The sequence below is a fragment of the Lacerta agilis genome, chromosome 5, assembly GCF_009819535.1.
Source record: "Lacerta agilis isolate rLacAgi1 chromosome 5, rLacAgi1.pri, whole genome shotgun sequence".
Classification (NCBI taxonomy): Eukaryota; Metazoa; Chordata; class Lepidosauria; order Squamata; family Lacertidae; genus Lacerta; species Lacerta agilis.
In genome coordinates, this window is record NC_046316.1 from 40,371,211 (window position 1) to 40,391,849 (window position 20,639).

Sequence of the window (20,639 nt, forward strand, 5' to 3'; positions counted from 1 at the left end):
TCCATAACTTGGTGTAAAGTCTGTTTTGAAGCATAATGTAGCAATACATGGCAAAAGTAGAGAATATTGGGGGAAACTGGATTACTTTGTACATTGTGCTATTGCTGTGAAAAGGTTCGCATTCACTGTTTATTTTTCCATTTTGTGAATCTTCCTCATTAACTATTCAAGCCACTTTGTTCCCAATTAAGTAGAATTCCTAAGCAGTATCTTTTGTCAGCTTAAGTTTAAGTATGTCTGCATAATGTTTAATGACTAAATGCTTTGTGGCAAGGATGGGGGTCCTGTAGCCCTCTGGATATGGTTGGGCTTCCAACTCCTGTCAATCCTGGTCAGCATGGCCAATGGTCAGGAATGATGGGAGCTGCAGCCCAGCAGCATCTGCAGGGCCATAAGCTGCCTATCTCTGCTTTACAGAAATAAGGTAGGTTGCCATCTGTAGTTTGTCCCTATAATTCTTTCTGATAGCTAGCGGATCAACAAGTGCTGCTGGTGGCCTGATTTCTATTACTATTCTAATAACAAACTCCAAATTTAGGAAAAGAGTTTCCCGATGACTAAAGACTATTATGGAAGATTCTGCTGTTAAAAAATTATAAATGCCCCAGTCGGTTACACTGTTAAAGTATAGGGTCTCAAACATTTTTCCCATTGGTACTGTATATCACTTGAATAAAAATGCATATCAAGATAATGGGAGCTACATACTGTGTAATGAAATGGGAAGAGTTTTTGGCAGATACAGCAAATAAGACCACAGATTTATATATGCATTAAGTAAGCATTAAAGAGAGGGCTCAGGGAATAACGTGGTAGCAGAATCTGTCTAAAGTACTTGTTGCATGAGAAGTATTGTAGTGCATAAGGCACATTGGCTATGTAACCCACTTATCATTTTTATTAAGTTCAAATTAGGTACACCAGCCTAGCTCAACATCAAGGGGTATTATTTATATGATGGAACAAATGCATTTGCATAGTATTAGCATTAAAAGGTACATTTCCAAATATTATTGCTCCTTACTGCATGCTTCTAAAATCCATTTTACCATTGTATGTGCTGCAGCTATATCAGTGGGTGTGTAGACTGTTTCAGTTCGTTAACACTAGAACAGCTCATCTAGAAATGTACATAGAGTTCCATATCAGAATAACCAATCTCGCAAAACAATTTATAAAAGTGAGGGAGCCATGAGCAATGTACTGTATAAACATATATGATTTTCAAGGCTGTGACAGATTCTATGCCAACATAGTACACATATGGGTTGGATTCAAACTTTGCTTCCACCAGCAGAAGAGGAGAAGCACTTTTTTGGCTGCAGACCTCAGCACCACATCCCAGACTGTTCTGGGTGTTTGGGAGACAGAGGTAGTGCAGTTGTATGCATTGGGAGTGGAAAAATCAGCTGAAGTTCCTTCAGTTAGTGGGATCCCTCTGCTGAACAGCAGCCTTCCACAGGCAGAAAAAGCCTTTCCCATTTGGTGAATGTGAAGTCTGAATTCAGCCTTATATACTTAAGGTTCCATTCATATAGATTCTGTTCTGAATATGTTACAAAGGGTAAAAGTCCCCCCCACACACACACACATACAAATGCTATATGGAGTAATTAAAGGTGAAGGTAAAGGGACCCCTGACCATTAGGTCCAGTCATATCTGACTCTGGGGTTGCGGTGCTTCCAGGTCATGTGGCCAGCATGACTAAGCCGCTTCTGGCGAACCAGAGCAGCACACGGAAACGCTGTTTACCTTCCCACCGGAGCGGTACCTATTTATCTACTTGCACTTTGACGTGCTTTCGAACTGCTAGGTGGGCAGGAGCAGGGACCGAGCAACGGAAGCTCACCCCGTCGTGGGGATTCGAACTGCCGACCTTCTGATCAGCAAGCCCTAGGCTCTGTGGTCACCTTAATTAATTAATTAGGTAACCTTAATAAAAAGGAAATAGCTGCTATTTTCTTTTATTGAGATTGGGGGATTTTATTTTTAATATATTTCTCCAAATATCTTTCGATAAGTATGTTTCAAAAGTGTTTCAATTCAGCTTTAAGATAAATGATCTAAAAGGGATTTAAATTGTGTTGTGGTTTTTTTAAAAAAACATCTCTGGCCTTGTACATATACTGTATAAGTTACAGGGAAGCAAGTTTACAGACAAGCATGTGTTCTGGTCTAGATACCTAAGATGCACTCAGATACCTGTATGGAGCTCACAACACATTCCTATTCACATTAATAGGGATATTTGATCTGCACACACATCTATTGTTTCCAGTTATTAAGCTTCTTTGTATGAAAAGCACTTTCTCCAAGCATACTTCACTGTAACACGAGCAGTTCACTCCAGAATAAATCCTAACACATGAGACAAAACAAATCAAAGGCAATTTTCAGCAAGGCTGCAGATAAACTCCATAGCTTGTTTAAAGACTTGAAAAAGTGGTTTGTTTGTTTTTCTTCCTAAAATGATAATTCCTACTTGCTTCAGATTTGGTGGAAATAGAACTTCAGGAAGTATGTAGTGGCCATTTTAAAACCTTACTACATGAAGAGATGATCGGTTACAGATTTCAGCCACTTTTAAAACTCGGCATTAGTTTCCTTTCCTCACAGCTTCACTCAGAAATCTCAGGATGTGGTAGTGTGCAAAGACATGTGGTTGGAACTGCCAACAATTACATCTCCATGTGCTTTCAGCCACCATTGAATAAGCTTCTCTGAAGCTACTTTAGGGTTCTTGCTTATCTGTTTTGACACTAGATTAAATAAAAAGAATCCTGTAGAGACTGCTAAATAATGTGTGGTGAAACAAGGACTTTTTTAAAAAAAAAAATTCCCTTTGCATTTACATAATTTGTAAATATGTTATTTTGCTTAAATATTTTGTGTTTGTGTTGTTGTTTTTTAAAAAAATTACAGTCTTGGATGAATGAGGAGTTGATTGCACTATGAAAGCTGTGCTGTGCAAGCAGAGAGCAGTGATAATTAGGTGTATTTTAGAAACAAATGTTCTATCTAAGAAACGCATCCTCCAGACAAGTCATGGAGCAGATTAATAATGTTAATCAGACATAAGAAGTTCAGGAGCTTACATCATATCTCCAAGAGCTCTTTTGTCCCATTTGTTTTTATTTTGAGGTAGTTTAAATTCTTTGGAGCATGAAAATGCTGCTCATTTGGTTGTTTGTACTGTTTGTGAAGATGAATCTTGAGTGTATCTCAAAATATCACTGCTGTGGACCTTTTCAGCCAAGCAGGAATATTTTTTATCTTCTAACTTTAGTGAACTAGCTTCGAAGGCTTGCTAAACAATGGCTTGATTAGAAGGGGAAATCATCAACTAAGCCCTGTGAGCAATAAAAGGTAGAAGGAGAGGTCAGTGAGGGCAGCTGCCTTTCCCCCCCAAGAATACCCCTGAGAGTGACACTATGTCATAAATTTAGCATCATTCCAACTTCGTCACTTTAAAAGCAGAAAGCTCCTGGGCGCCTGAAGCAGCACTTCTGCCATATTACATGGCAGCAAAACATTTTTGTGTTTAAGGTAGGACAATATAATCCTTGGCCACCCCATTTGGAATGCTAAGTTGCCCGACTCCAAAAGTCACCAAATACACTCTACCCCCTACCCACACTTTTGTGGTAAATTGATGGGCACACAAGAGTAGAGGGAGTATTCTGTCCAATAATACTGCAACAGCTTGCAGACTCAGGAATTTCACATTTAAAAATGAAAGAGCTTCTGTATAGTTGGTACTCTTGTCATGAGACACACATGCTCATATTTTGGCAAGACATCAACACTGATAAAAGAACTATTTAACAAAGAGTATTCCACCAAACAAATAAACTTCCTCATTAAATCCTGCTGGAAACTCCAGGTTCAGACTGTTTCAGTCTCTTTCAGGAATCTAGAATTGGAAATTTCTAGATTTGGGTTAAAGTTCATTAAACTGGAAGCCGTTTTCTTAGATTCTGTACAGTCCACAATTATTTAATATGATAAGCCAAAAACAGCTAGATCAAATTTGATGCTTCACCCCCCTCTAAACTTTTGCCAAACTTAGAAATAGTGCTGAAAAGCTTACTTGGCATGGAGCATCCTGGCACCACATATGAGCAACCTGTGACCCACGACGATTCTCTGTGCAGTCCATCAAACCCCAGAATGCTCCACCCATACGTCTCCACTAACCCAGTGATTAGCAGTCAGTGGAGCAGCAGAAAAAGACTGCTGCTGAAACCTATTGCTACATGGCCCTCTGCTTCCCCCTGCACTATATAGCCCTTCAGAGACAAAAGGTTTCCTGCCACTGGGCTACTGCCTACTAGTAGCGTCAGAACATTTAATACAGTCATACCTTGGATCTTGAACGCCTTGCTACTCGAACATGAGTGTTCCGATTTGCGAACATTCTTTGGAAGCTGAACGTTTTCCGTGGCTTCCAATAGAGTGCAGGTAGCTCCTGCAGCCAATCGGAAGTGTGCCTTGCTTGTTGAACATTTTCAGAAGTCGAACAGACTTCCAGAACAGATTCCATTTGACAACCAAGATACGACTGTACTTTGATTGATTACCTGTATTGTATCAGTATATTAAAAATATCTCTGCTATGCAGAAAACAGAAGCAACAACAGACAACTTAAACCCAATATAACAACAAAAAACCAGTTACATATAAAATGCTATATTAATAAAAAGTTACTTATGTATATTTATATTATATATACTTCCCCTTTGTGCTAAAGCTGATCTACCCTTCATTTTTTAATCCCAGTGTAATTTTTCATGTTCAAGTACCCTGTTCTGGGGTACAATGAAGAACGGGTAATGTGTGTGTGTGCATTTCTTGATTCAGTTATTTAAAGGAGGAATGTGCAGGAGGTTAGATTGAATCTACTGATACATGGATTGCACCATCTCAGCAAATATTTCAGACTGCCAATATTTTACAGTAGCAGCAACAAAATATATTACTGAAATGAAGTAATATTTGGGTAACCAAGAGTGGATTTTTGTGTGGAAGAACCATGAACTCCATTCAATTCTTAGGCTTCAAATTCTCTTGTTTAATATCTTTGCCCCAGGCCCAGGTCAGTGGACCTCAGGGTTCTAGTAAAAAGTAAAGTAGATCTAATAATCCTAAATCTGCCTATCCCTGACTTAAGGTGTGCATCGCTTCCGACCCCTTAGTTTCTTGCCTTGAAATTATATTTCAATTTTAGTATCTGATGATGTGTATGAACATAGCATGAAAATAAGCAATTCTAAGTTGGTGGTCCTTACTAGATGATCCATGGCGTAAACTTCATTATGTTTGCAATTTACTTGTGAATACAAATAACAGGAGAGGCAAAATGTATCCATGTGTTTAAAATGTGTTATGACTGAAGTGACTATCATGCCAGTCCACTGTATGCTAATATTGAAGATTGTTGCACTTTTATCTCAGTGCATGGGAATATTGAAATATGGTGGGCCTAGGACATTGTCCAACAACCTTGTTGAAGCTAAGGAGCTCTGGGACTGGTCTGCTCAGTTCATGGATGGAAGCCCACCCAAGTACCTCATCTGTACTAAAACTTGGTCGCTTGTGACATTATTGCTAACTATGGTTTAGCCATAGTTCCATAATGGAAGAGAGGTGCGATACAAATTTCATTTTACACACACACACACACACACACACAGTAAATACTATTAGTGATATTTAAATTGTTTTATAACATACCACTGTTATAGGAAATATCTAGAGACCTAGGTGTCCTTGGATTACTAATAGCATTAATCTGATCTCTTTGCTCTGTGTTTTAACTTGTATTTTAGTTTAATTATGTTTTTAACTGGCTGCTTTTTGCCTGATTTTATTATGATACTTTTTGTGGATTATGATACTGTTTACTTGCTTTTTGTTGTTGCTGTTGTTATCTGCCTTTAGCATTTTTTTTTAATAGGGAAAGGGAATATATAAAAATAAACAAATATCTTTGTTTCGGTAGCACAAGAGAGAAGCCCTGAAATCTACCAAGTATGTGGAACTCATTATTGTGGCCGATAATCGAGAGGTACACAACTTCTAAAGTTAAAAGTGTGAAGAAATATATTTGCAAGGGGGTTATATAAAACTAGTGGAATGATATGCCTTGAAAGTTCATTTTCTTTGAGAGTGGTAGGAATCAGATAAACACTTCATTGTCCTCATGTTGTTGCTTTGTTGATATCAAAAATACTTCTTTAAATTGGTGTGGTGGAGTAACCTATTCCATGGTAAAGAAATATTAATGTTAAATGCAGTGTTCCACTCTCTACCTACATGTATTAGAAGTGTTGGGTTGTTTTTTTTTTTATTGTGTTGTGATTTCTACCAGAAAAGGGGGAGGCATAGCTAAGTGTAAGAATGCAGGCATTGCATTTATAATGTCCCAGGTTCAGTTCTTGACATCTCCTCCATGGCCTGAAACCATGGAGACTCTGTGACAATGACAGTAGCCAGCATTAGGCTAGATGGAGCTTGGTCTGGTCATCTTTGCCGGGTGTTGGCATTAAATTTCTAGTCACAACTGACAGCCTGGAAACCATATTTGTGGACTTCTGTATATACATTATATTGCATTAACTGAACAGTAGTGCACTAGTGAGCTACCCAAGTGAAACAAGGTGCAACCCAATCCAAGGGTTGCAAAGTTTGGTGTGTAGCATACACAGATGAACGAATCTGCCTATCTCGGTTTATCAAATTCTCTCCTTTTTCAATTTTAAGTTCAGTTTATACTATTTCCTCAACAATTTGCAACCTTTTTTTTTAAAAAAAAAGCCCGCATGAAAAAGTGTATGTATTTTTGTTTGCATTTCTCCAAATTTTCCCCAACATAATGCATTTTTGATGTTCTTTTCACAAATCTGTACATATCTGTGCACACTTTTCCAAAATAAATCCTTTTTATCTACGTTTTTGTGTTGGAGAACTGCATCACAAAATTCAGAGACGTGAATTTCAAAGGATAGCTATACTTCCACATATTTGAGTGGGAAGTGCTAATTAATTAGATTCACATTAAAATATATAGTGGCATCCTGAATGTAAAATAATTACTAAAAATTCCGTAAAGAATTCCAGTTTCTGCCAAGTCTCCACACTGATTTGTAAGGCATGCTAAGGTGTTACAGATAGTTAAGCCTCTTTGCAGGTATCTCAAAGCAAGTAGTGGCAGGCAGAGAGAGAGAGAGGGAAAAAAAGAGAAATCCCTATCCCTAAATTTGCTAATTCATACTAATGAAATGTGCATGGATTCAGGAAACATAATTCTTGAATGCTTGGAGCTACATTGCATTATTTAATTTTCACCCAACAGAACTAAGACTATGATTGGCTTGCATTAATAATACCAATTCTGTGGTGTAGGTTCTTTAGATACAGTTTGCCGGTTACTGAATTAAGCAAGGCTGCATAAATTGCTGAGCATTTGCAAAAGAGCTTCAAAACAAATACACAAGACAGATGGTTGAAAGTATCGCAACTTTCTGAAGTGCAACCAAAAATGAAAAACCTCGTATTGAAATGTTTTCCAATTTGCATTTTCCCTCATTCAAAATGACAGACGTTGCCTCTTCAACACCTCTGCTTAAACAGCAGAATTGCTTTCTTCCTATGGCAGAGAGACAGCTAAAAGGAGAGCCTTTTTCTTTGCACAGTGAGTCAGCTGTGTGGGAAAAGGATATTTTTGAGAAGCCCTTTTTTGTTGTTTGAAAAACTACACCCCTTCATACAATGTTTGCTTATTTTAAGGCATACGTGGGTTCTACTGCAGGCAATAGGGGTTTGCTATGGGCCCATATTGTATGTAAAACCCATATGTCAATTAATGCCTTCTTGGAGAATGCAAATAATGTCTGCAGAATAATGAGTATAATACAAATATTGATGATTCTTTGTTACTACTTTTTGTAGTTTCAGAGACAGGGCAAAGATGTGGAGAAAGTGAAGCTGAGGCTGATAGAAATTGCAAACTACGTTGATAAGGTAAAGTTTTTTAAAAGGACAATGATGCTTTCTGTTGCTGTGAAGTAGTCTACTTTCTAACAATAGCAAACCCGCTCTTACTGAAGTCATTCCCCATTGAGAAAATGTGTGTGGAAAAGGGATACACAGGTGACTCCCCACTTATGCAGGAAATTGTGTAAAGTGGGGAGCACCCTCCAAACATCCTTTAGACACCCTCTCTGCTGCTCTCTCTTCAGTCCATAATAAGAATACTATATTCAGAAATATCCACAACTAAAATTGAAGTTCTGTGGCTGGCAGGAGGCTAGAGTATACGCAGGAAAGCTGCTGCTGCTGTGCCACCCCGCACACCAACTGTTAGGCAGGGAGGCAGAGCAGTGTAAACAAAGCCCTGGTGCACCTCTGGTCTCTTTGGGACTTCTTCCACCCTCACTGATGTCTTCCTTGAGCTCTGGGGAGAGTCTCCTTGTGATCCACGAGGACTCGCCTGCTCTCTCGCGCCATTTCTGGAGTTGAAGTGAATTATTTAATCATTTCCTGGCACCACACATGTATGCAGTCATATGTAAATGGAACACACATAAGTGGGGAGGCACCTGTATAATGACCATTAATTAATTAAATACACTTTAATAGAGAAGAAGCTTACAACTACAAGTCACCTGTCAGATCTCAAATGTCTGCTAGGCTAAGCAATCTCACTGTTGAGAGACAGTTCCATCCTTATTTCAGGCATTTGGGGCATATTCACATAGACCTGCAGCGCAATTACTTACCCACTTATAATCCAGTTGTCATCTATGAAGTTAGATATGTTCGTTGCATTTTATATATCTACATATAAATGTTTCACCCATGCCTCACCATCCTGGGTTATTAAAAGCAGGACAGGTGCAACCAGAGTGCATGATCTAACTTCCTTCTTCACTGCATGCAAAGTGTTGTCCATTCCAGCCCTCCATCATGTAAGCCTACTCTCTAATTTGAAATAAGAAATACTACAAATAAAATCCAGCATGTTAATTTGGCCATTTCATCAGTTCTATAGGCCACTAAATATACGAATAGCCTTGGTTGGAGTGGAAGTCTGGAATGACATGGATAAGTGCACAATAACCCAGGACCCCTTCACCAGCCTTCATGAGTTTTTGGACTGGCGAAAGTTGAAACTTCTACCTCGTAAACCCCATGACAATGCACAACTAGTGAGGTACGTCCACGGATTCAAGAACTGCACACTGAGCAAAGGTTTCTTACTCTAAAAAAAATGTGTTACAGAATTCTAGAAATTCCAGACTGCTCCCACACTCCAGATTGCTCCCAAACTTCCTGGTTAATGGGCCATAGTGGCTCCACGGTATTGGCTCCTGAGGAGTTGAGAGTGATAAAATGATTGTGTGGCCTACTAGAGAACAAAATAATAGAAGTTTCATAATGAATGTGACCAAACACAGGTGACAATCCTTCTGCAGACTTCCTCTGTGGTGGTGATAGTATCAAATAATCTTACTTCCCTACCACACAGTGTCATGCAGTTCAAAACTTAGAGCCCTTGAAGCTTGCTGTTTATTTTGTGATTAATATCTCTTGTATTCATGCTGACCTTTGACAGAGTCAGAGATAGATGCAGCGGGGACGTCATCTAGTCATGTCACTATGGATATTTTTCACCTTGTGCAGTCTTAAGAAACAGTTTGGAGGCCTTCCACTTCTGTCCTGGATTCTTGCTCTTCTTGACTATGGAAATTGGCCAAGGTTGGGCAGGAGACATGTGACTAATGTGACATGTGGTGTCCAATTCCTTTCTGAGAGAATATAGGTCCTTACTGCACTAAAGGAGATAGTACTAAAGCCCTTATTATTGGATTTGGAATATATTGAGTAAAATAAAGAGGTTACCATTGAATGTGGGCTAAGCCTGCCTTCTAAAGTTGAATGTTGTTGGTTGTTGTTGTTGTTGTTGTTGTTGTTGTTTTAAAAAAAGCAACTTTCTTTTCTTCCATCAGTGGAGCTTATTTCCAAGGTACTACCATTGGCATGGCACCTATAATGAGCATGTGTACTGCAGAGCAGTCTGGAGGTATTGTTATGGTAAGTACCAAGTCCATTTCTGTTGTTGTTACTTATTATTATTGTTGTTGTTCTTGCTTCAAGAAATTATGAGAATTCATTAAAAAGAAGCCACCACTTAGCCTTGAAATGAAACATCATCATTTAATGTTTTCTTTGTTGTCTCCTTTCAGAGTAGTGAACCGAAACCGAAACAGCCTCACAGAATAAAAAATAATTTGTAATTTATCTTTTTATTTCTATTCTTTGTACGAAAACTCTCCCAAAATTATTTATGAGGCATGCTGCATTTTTGCTATGGGCCAGAGAGAAATAATTATCAGCACTCTTATCTAATTGCTTATTTTTCACTTTACCAGTAATAGCTTTTATTATAAGTCAGATGACAAAAGACAACAGGTGGTAGTAACTATAACAAAGCTTTTGTGTTAGCAGCATAGCTTTTTAGAATGTTAATGTTTTTGTTGCCTTTCTTGCACAGTGTGTGTGTGTGTGTGTGTGTGTGTTCATTTTAGCTTCTATTAGAACTTGTCACTTTTAATAAGTAAGGTGTGTGCATTTCAAGTTGCCTAAAGTTAAAGGTCAGTGGGTGGCACTGTGGTCTAAACCACTAAGCCTCTTGGGCTTGCCAATCAGAAAGTTGGCGGTTCGAATCCCCATGACGGGGTGAGCTCCTGTTGCTTGGTCCCAGCTCCTGCTAGCCTAGCAGTTCGAAAGCACGCCAAAAAAGTGCAAGTAGATAAATAGGTACCGCTTCGTCAGGAAGGTAAATGGCGTTTCCGTGTGCTGCTCTGGTTTTAGTGTTCGCTGCGCCTTAGTCATGCTGGCCACATGACCCGGAAAAACTGTCTGCGGACAAATACCGGTTCCCTCGGCCTGTGAAACAAGATGAGCACCGCAACCCCAGAGTCTTCTGCGACTGGACTTAACTGTCAGGGGTCCTTTACCTTTACCTTAATCTTGATTAAGTTTTAGAGTGAGATGTAGCAGTGGTTCAAAAGTGGTCAAGGCTATAGGATATTTATCTGGGCACAAGGCATGCCTGGAAACCTATTGTGTGAATGTACTAGGGGATATTGAGGGCTGTGCATGCATCATCTATCTCAAATGAGACAGCTGAGGAATAGAAAAGGGAGAAGTTTAAGTGCACTAAGAAGATATGGACACTGAAAGGGGCGGTGAGCAATGGCATGTCTGAGTAACAGGGATGGAGGGATATTGGAGGGGTGCTTTTTTAAAAAAGAAAACAAACTGGTTTCAACAAGGAGAAATAGCAGAGATAGATACAACACCTTAGCTAATGTGTGTTTTCATATTGTAAACTGCCCTGTGACCCTTGGGTGAAGGGCAGTATAGTATAGTAAGGTAAGTAAGTAAGGAAACAACAACAACAGAGCCTTCCCAAACGCCCTTCTCACTGTTTTAAATTGCCACTTCCCCTGCCCCAAATGCTACCCTCTGTTTGTTCAAATGTTTGACAACTGGAAAGAGCTTTAGAAAAAAAGAATAAATTAGAAACACAGAAATCTCAGTGTTCTTCTAGTATCACATATTTTTTTCATCCTCAGGGTAAATGCTTTCAGTTGTTTAATTTAAAATGTGTTCAAGCAATCTCTTTTGCTGTGACATTGCATTTCCTGTGTTTAAGAAATTGCTCTAGATAACTAGTAAAATTATATTAAAAATGAACCAAATAGTTCTCCCTCTTTACATGGTAATAATGTTGACATGTTAAAGCCATATCGTTTGTTGCCCTGGTCCATCTGTGGGAGTATGCTTGCTTTTATTTATTGTATAACTGTATTGAATTAATATGTTTACAGTAAAGAATAAGTGTCTGAAAGCATGAAACATGGTTTGGAGATCAGTTTGCCTTTTCCGGATTAAGAGAAAGCTTAATATTTCCTTCTATACAAAAAGAAAATAGTTGTGTACAGATCAAGCATTTCAAATTCTTCTTCCCTCTTTCTCTACCCACCCCCACTGCCAAATTGATCCAAATTACAACATTGGGTTTCTTTTTATTGAACTTCTAAAAAAACTACATATGTGGAGTCAGGATTGATGATATCTGTATTTATCAAATACATTGGTAATTCAGGGCTCATAGGAATGGAGATGAATCACACTAGACATTAAAACACTATTATTTGCAAAACAGTACTATATAGAAGGATTTAAAAATGTTTAGCTACCACTTTAGTTTTTCTTGCACTGCAGTTGTCTGTAATTGCCAAATTGCTTTTCAACATTATTTTTTTAAAATTTGGGGAGGGTGGGGTAAGAAGAACTGGACTGATAACACAATTTTGATAACACAATGCAGAGTTTGTATTCAGTATTGAAACTTTCATGAAATTGAAACTCATCTTTCAAAATTTATTTATATGGTATGCCTGAGCTGAAATGAGAGGGGGGGATACCATTCACCATTTTTCTCCCTGCAAAAGAGAGTTCTCTTCTGGTGATAATTTGGGTTGGCACACAGGGGAAAAAATGTCCATACTGTGAGATTGGGGGAAAGGAAACAAAGTCCCAAATTGCCAAGGCTGCATCTCGTAATGTTTGGCAGCATTGCTCACCTGGCTTCCCTAAACCAAGACTTGCTGCCATTTACTGAGAGGGAGGGGCAGGGAGCTTAGTGTTGCACAAGTGCAGTAGAAGAGCCAATCCAGTGCTCTTGTGCCAGCACCATGCTGAGCTCCCAGCTGTTTTGCTCCTTCACCTCTCCCTCTCAACTACCAGCAGCAATACATGGCATTGAGAAGCCAAGTGAGAAACATTGGCCTGCGAACTGCTACTGGGTGCACTGCAAGGTACAATAAAATCATCCACACACTGCAGGAATACAAGAAGAATCAGCCAGCTGCCTCTGCAAAACAGGAGCCTGTTCCTATAACAGTAATGGTACTTCACTTGATATCAGTGATAATGCTACAATAGCCAAATTTTGATTGAATAAATACTGTTATAACACATCTTACTCAGTAAATGATCCATGATTTATTGGGATCATGCAGTTTGGGAGATAAAAATGGTATCCAAGAAGCAACAGAGGGGAGAACAAAGTGACTTATGATCAAAATAAAAATTAAAAAGCCACAGTTGTGTGTTTTTTTGGGAACATTTAGTGTCTTCCTAAAAAATGAGTGAAATTTTGGTATGATTCTAATGTATTCAGAAGTACTAAATGGCATGCAACGTTTGATAAAGTGCATTCAGATTTCAGAGAATGATGCCTTTTATGAATTGATTGTACTTTCATTTTTTCATTCACTAGAGAGTTCAATTATTCATACTATTAACAGAAGCCCCTTAAACAGAAAATTGTGAAATCCAAGCCAATAATTTATTAGGAGTTTCATTTTATTTTTTAATTAAGCTTTTAGACAGTTCTAAGCTTTTACTCTCTGTACACATCAGAGTGCTTGAAAGGTTATGAAGAAGAGTGATTTTAGATGAATAAATTCATATGTGCTTTTAAAAAAGGCAGATGAACATAGTAATTCCATTTACTGACTGATAAACAGGAGATCAGCCATTTATATTACATGTTTTATGCATTTTTCTTTTTTAGAGAACTTTTATAAGAAGGTCAGTTTTTCAAAAGGAATAGATGGATGCCACAGAGAACAGTGTAGAAAAGTTTTTAAATATTTGTGCCAGTCAACAAAAATAGTTTCTGCAAGAATATTTCTTGTCCAGAAAAAAAGAAATGAATATCACCATTACTTTTATTGACTACACAGATCTTCCAGGGCTTGCCCTGTAAACTGCATGTCATTTGTACTAAGGTGCTGGTAGCGTAGCAAGCACATGTTTCCTACTGTCCATTTTGTAGAATGAGCCATTTTCTGGTACGCCACTTCCGCCTTTTGATAAATTACTTAGGCCTGGTTCACAAGTACATTTACATCAGTTCATTTCTCTGCAGTTGTTTAATGACACTTGAACATGTGAAATGACACTGTTGAAAAGCATGGTATGAATATGAAACTTCTGTCTTAGATGGCGCATTCAAGCATTCAAGTCATCACTTGGTTTTCCATTCATCAGTGCTGTGCATGCATGTGTGAACCAAGCCATGGATGAGTCCGTATACCAGCCTCCATCACAGGAGGCTGTAGGGTTGAGATAGGGATAAGGAGGTAGCTAGACCTCACAAGTCACTGTATGGGTCCTTTCAGACATGTGGCCCAGTTCATACACAAAAGCAGCAGTTTGAGTGCACTGCTTGAAACCCAACCGTGCGGAGAAAGCTCCATGTTGCAAGCTATTTGTGTAAAGTAGCTTTCAGCGATGCCAATGCAATCCTGATGTGTTCGGGATTTGTATTGCTAGACCTGGCACTTATGAAACTGTGTCAGGGGCTTACTGGCATATAAACAACTTTCCCTGTGGCACTGCCTCCAGATGACTGCATTTTCAATCAACTTCTCAATGCTGTCTGCATGGAAAAATAAGGCAAATAGGCAGGATTTTGGTGTTGTTGTTTATTTACCATGATAACAGTGTAGTTACTCTTGCCATGTGTCACATCTATAACAATTAATACCTAATTAGCTAGGTCATTTATCACTGTGTTAGACTATATTATTTCATCCTTTTTAATAAAATGCTTTACTCTTATCTCTCTATTTTTTGTTTTGTTTTAAGGACCATTCCGACAGCCCTCTGGGAGCAGCAGTAACTCTGGCACATGAGTTGGGCCATAATTTTGGGATGAACCATGACACACTGGAAAGGGGCTGCAAATGCAAAGCATCTGCTGACAAAGGAGGCTGCATCATGAACCCTTCAACAGGGTAAGTGCAAGTACTGAACAAGCTTTGTTTCGGAGTCGGAAAGGCAGCTAGAACTGTGGGTGCAATATAACTTCCTCCTCACTCTCTTCTCCATCCCAAAATCTGTTCTGGGGGGCGGGCGGACCCAGAACATATTTAGGGAGCTTGCTGTAAGACAAACTGCTTGTGCTAGTGGATTTAGTTGGATATAGTCCTTTGTTTTTATTCCAGGAAGCATTTTAGGCAAAGGTTTACATCCTGTTTATGCCAATTAGACTTTATCACAGACCCTTCTCCATAATCTGTGACAAATTATGTTGCTGAGAGGGAAACTTTAATCCCTAGAGGATATCTTTAATCCCCCCCCTTTCTTATTAAAAGAAAATGTGCAAACCAATTAACTTGTATTATTGTTGTTGTTGTTGTTTTCCCCTACTAGTATGGGAGAAAAAGCAGGGGAGGTCATAAGAAATAAACCATAGCAAATAGGGGAGCAGGTTTGGTGCTTGTTTATTTGTGTTTCCTGCTGCAGAACTGCATTAATACCAAGAGCTTTCAATATAAACTGAAGACAATCTTTGTTTCTGTGATGTCTGATGTGCTTTCTTTCATCTCAATTGGCTGGGGTCTCACTAAAGTTGCCTCAGTCCAAAAATGCAATTGTTACCCAGTGCATTCTTCATTCCCAGCCATCTTTCACAGCTGATAGAGTTATGACAAGTGAGATCAATTTAGTATGCAATTTGCTAGGTGGAGGTGCACAGTATCTCAGAAGTAAATGCTATAAAGAACTACTGAAGCATGTTAGTCATGAAAGGAAGGTTTTCTCTCCTCTTTTCTTTTTTTAACTTCAGCTTTTGAAGTTTGAGGATGCCTTCACAACAAGATGTGACTATGGGTTCACCCAGACTTGGGTTTGTGCTGTGCCTAGAAAGTACAGGGCTGAGCAGTTTTCTGCTTGACCCATGCTTTCTAGGCACGGGTCTGAGTGCTTTTCCCCTTGCCTTGCTCCTTTCCAAGGGAAAACCTGCTCTTCAGCAATAAATAGGAACAAATTACAATCCAAGGAAAACCCAAATTGCCGTTTGTTCTGATGGAGCACTAAAGAGCAGTTTTCCCAAGGGGAGGAAGCAGTGGGACAAGAGGAAGTATGAATTAGCCCTCAGGCTATGTACACCTTAGTAGCTTAAAGTGCAGTGAGGCCATCCCTGCGCGCCTACTGCATTTCAAGTTGCATTTGCACTTCTTTTACATACCGGGGGGGGGGCAGGGGTGTCTTCACCCTGTACAAATGTTATAAATAGATGAGCAAATGTTTAATCATCAGTGTATAGAAGTATCCGAACATTCAAATAATACATGATCAAATTCTTTCCCGAATAATAAATCTTCAGAAATGACAGGAATGTGCAAGCTAAAGGAGCTTCAGAAATGTCTTTCTTCCTCCAGGTCAAGGAAACCCCTAGTGTACATGCAGAACTTTTTAGATCCACAGATATTAGTGACTCTTTCCAATGGGTTTTCTCATTACTCTTGGAATTGTTCATCACGCTGGTCAAATGGAATATTTCTAACACTGCTTAAATTAGGTTTAACTTTGGGTCTATGGTGTATTTGATGGTATGAAATATTTCATCCTCCTCTCTTCTCCCTAGGATCCAAGGCATATATCTGTGTATTTGGGATCAGTGCCAGCCCATCTTCTGCTTCATTTCACCTTGGGCTATTGCTTTTCTGTCCTATTCATCTAGCTCTTAGCCTTCTCAAGCCATAGATTTTTCAGGGGGTAGAAGTGACTGCTACAGTCATTTTTGAGGAGGAAAGTATGGACATTGCACTTTTTTTTAACTTTGTGCCCAATAGATATCTGTAATTCAAATAAGGTGGTGAGAAAAACCAGCTTGGATTAAAATTATTCCATTCACCTTAACTTTGAAGTTAAGTCTAACGAAGGAAAATGTTCAAAGGCTTATTTTATTACTTCGAATGGTGTTTCGTTAATTATTGTGATCTCCTTTTCAGTTTTCCAGTTTTAATCATTGAAGAGTCCAGCATTAAAAACTTGTGTTAGAAATGAGTTCTTGGTAGAAGCAGTCTCGGGATCAGTCCTGTATTAAATTCTGTTGGATCTGCCCATTAATGAGCTTCCTGTAGGTGTACGTTTTAAAAGGAACCAGTAGGACATGTATCATTTTTACCACAAAATGTTTTAAAGGTTTGAGCACATTTAGCAAAGCACACACGATGTGTTACTTTATAAGGCATTATGTCTTAAAGAAGAAAGTAGACAGAGTGATCCTGACATTCAGATTATTTCTGGGTACAAAAATAAATCACAGTACAAGAGAACATTTTCAAGAAAAGAAATGCTACCAAAAATGCTTAATAAAGAGAAATTAGTTTTTGTAAACTGATATCTTTGTAATGGTAGCTTTGTCTTTCTTTTTTTTAAAAAAATGTTAACTTTGGGGCAATAGCATAGGGCCTAGTGTTGTATGTGGTATCTTATAGAACAGTATGAAAGTGAGCGCCAGGAAAGAGGAAAGGGGCATACAGAGGACAAGGAAAGTCTAAAGAAACATTTTTATTTTATTTTGGTCCAGATAGAAAAATAATCTTTTAGAAAACACTAAATCAATTGCAGTCTGTTTGAAAGGTCTTGTTTTACCTAGATCCCTTGGAGGAATTTATAACGTAGTTCTATCTCCACTCAGGAAAAAGGAAATAAGAAAATAATAATAATATTGGAGGGCAGTCTGCAGAAGTTGCATTGCAGCCCTCTGCTAGTGGTCAGAGGCAAAGGCCAGGTTTAGGGTTTTGTAAGGTTCGCATGATGGTCCTTCACGAGTAACAGAGCAGGAGCCCAAACAGTCTTTTGCAGTTTTATTGTGCAAACTATTTACAATGCAGAGCTACAAAAAAGCATGTCAGTCTCAGTCACTGGCAGAATCCGGGAGTGGCCCCTTCCGGCTTCTTCCCCAGCAGAAGAGCTTCGGCACCCCAAATCTTCTCCTACCCTCCTTGTGTTTCATCCCTCTGCGCAACTGGGGCACCGGAACTGGCGTGTTTCCCTCCTGAGCAGCTGGATGAGGTGAGGTGCTGGGGCTCTCAGCAGCATCCCCAGCCTTCTCCTCTCCCGGCTGGCCCCTTCCCCTTCCTCCCCACTGGAGGTGTGGCTGCTCTTCGCGCTGGAAGAGGTGCTGCTGCTCAAAAGGCGTCAGGGCTCTCTGTATGCTAACGGACCCTCTGTTCCCCTCAGCAGGCCAGGTGGCAGTTCCCTGACAGGTTTCAACTTTGAATGACGTAGGCTGGGATGAGGTCCTTGGAGTTGGTTAGCAGCAAGAAGGAGGGGGAGGGGGCAGAACTCCAAGTGAGCTAGGAATGACGGGCTGGAACAAAGAGACACAGAGGATGGGAGGGGTTTTGGGTTTTTTTTTTTTTGCCTTCCTTTGAATCCAATGCTGCCCTTAAGGGAGAAGCCAGACCCTCAAAGGATGTGAATGCTCTGCAATCCCTCCATCTAGGTGCAGGTTGTATATCTGTGTAAATAAAGCCATTTGTCAGAAGTGGAAAACCCCCAGACCACTATGTTGACTCATGGCAAGCTAGAATTTGGGAAATGGTATACATGGTGAAATTAACAAACTTCGTCAAAGAAGGCAGATAAAAATGGCAAGTTTCTTGAAAAAAATGAGTTTATTTGTTTTGAGATTTGGGGGGACCAGAGGAGGGAGAAGAAAAATGAGAAGCCCAGTTACACAACTGAATTCCCATTGCGCAAGTAGCTGGACATCATTGGGTGCCATCCAGGCAGTCTTGAGATGTAGCAGAATATTGTGTTACCGGTTTTGTAGCTCTCTTCTCGGGTCTTGTGAGTTTTCCAAAGATGAATCAATTTTGTTACACCCATATTGTACAAGGAACATCATGAGTCAGCATCAATGAATTTAAAAGCGCTGCATCATTTTCATTAGAAATATTGCCAGTCCAAATTGTTTGTCTCTGCTAGCCTTCTTAATGGAATTTGTGACTTGTTTCTTTTTCCTGTTTTTTTTTGGGGGGGGTGATACTTGGACTTCAGTGGAATGTACAGAATCAGACTATACTTCAAAAAGAATGGTACTAAATCTTAACTAGTTCAATTTGTCTCAATCCTGGCAATTCTGTCTTGTGGCTGCCCCTTTTAGGTGAGCCATATTCTTTCCACTTTTTGAGAATACAGCTCTCTATCTCCTTTCCATGAATAAAAAATTTGCACTGCAACTGTCCTTTAGCTGAACTGAAGACACAGCTGGCAAACACAGTTTTCTTTCTGAATATTCACGGAATTCCATTTCTGCTTTACTGTCTCTTTTTTAAAGGAAAAAAAAACCAGGTGTTAACGGTAACACAAGTGCCTGCTAATGATAGCCTGGTATACCAATCACATCTAGATGTCAGTTCCATTATAATTTCCATCCTTTCTTCAGTGGGGTTCCACTGTCCTGCTGCTTTGCAATAAAGAAAGCTTTTTTCACTTTTTATCTCATTGAAATGTGTTGCTCTCCCCAGGATGCTAAAAATCCTTCATGCTGAATCAGACAGAGCTAAGTTCCTTGTACTTTGCACTAAAGCCCCAGTGACATTTTTGAGGTTTGACTGTCTTTTTGACCTTGTTCAACAAGCACACTTTTCTTCTAGGAGATTTGATAAATGAGCATTTTAACAAGCCTTGAAAATAAGTGCAGAAAAGTCAGTTGCCCATTACAATCTTAACTAGTCCTCCTGTCCACACAAATCTTTGCTAATCAACTGTGGTGTAAATAATACAGTTTTGTAAGACTTTACCTGGAGCGTATTCATACCTGGCACTAGTGACCAGGTGAGTTGTATTTAGTAAGTCTGGTTTTTATATAGCATGGAGAAACATCTACCAGGAACAGTTGTAAAGATTTGTATTCTTGTCTCTTACCAGGGAGATTACTAAACAATCATTGCGATCTGTTTTGAGGGCTTTGTGAAATACCAGTAACAGGTTTCCTTGAATTGTTTTTCTTGGCCTTTCAGGTTGCATGATGGTAAAATAAAGTGTTTCCTATATGTCTTTTTGCTGCACTACCCTAATGAATTTGGAATCGGTGCTCACTCAACACTGCCATGGTGTACATTATTATATAAAGTGCCAGTACATGGTGGTTTAATTGCTAAAGTTAAGTTCTCTGATGATCATATCACTTTGTGCTGCATGTGCCCAGTTCTGTGTTAAATGATTTGTGGCTTGTGGGGAGGATCATGACATTTGTGTCATTTCGTTTTTATAATGGATTTGAAACTAGTCCTCTTGCAACCTTTTGACCATTGATAATTAGTTGATGGGCTTGTGAGAGAATATGCCTCCCAGTGGAGCATGATTAATTGCCTTCATCTCAGTTTTTTTGTTCTAATTATTGAATTTGTATTTTCATGAAGAATATTAACCATGAGCTGTAAAGCACTGGGCAAACACTGGCTGCATCTCATGATTTCTCTGGAGAGAGCCAAACCATGAGCCTTTGTTTGGATGACACTTAAGCAAAACCATGGCTTAGCTCAGCAGAACAACCAAAGCAATGACCACCCCTGCAGGGTTCTGCACACTTGCTCATTCATGCTAAGCCATAGTGTTACACGTGAATGAGATCAGAGGACATTTAAAGCAGTGTGTTTCCTTTGTCAAGTAAATGCCTGAAATGTGGTATTATTGAAAATTTTGCTTCATTGCAGAGCCTTTGGGTCTGTCTAGATGATGATCTCCCACACA

General features: G+C 39.3%; 1 protein-coding gene across 4 annotated transcripts in view; it reads left to right on the forward strand.

Annotated features, from left to right (window-relative positions):
* The window catches only part of ADAM12 (ADAM metallopeptidase domain 12), a 185,546-nt gene that overhangs the window by 109,934 nt on the left and 54,973 nt on the right, over positions 1-20,639 (forward strand). For all 4 annotated transcript variants that reach the window (XM_033149428.1, XM_033149427.1, XM_033149429.1 and 1 more), the window contains 5 exons: positions 6,004-6,069; positions 7,953-8,024; positions 9,047-9,216; positions 10,013-10,097; positions 14,733-14,881. In XM_033149428.1, the coding sequence (XP_033005319.1) occupies positions 6,004-6,069; positions 7,953-8,024; positions 9,047-9,216; positions 10,013-10,097; positions 14,733-14,881 (542 nt within the window). The remainder of the gene's footprint in view (positions 1-6,003; positions 6,070-7,952; positions 8,025-9,046; positions 9,217-10,012; positions 10,098-14,732; positions 14,882-20,639) is intronic.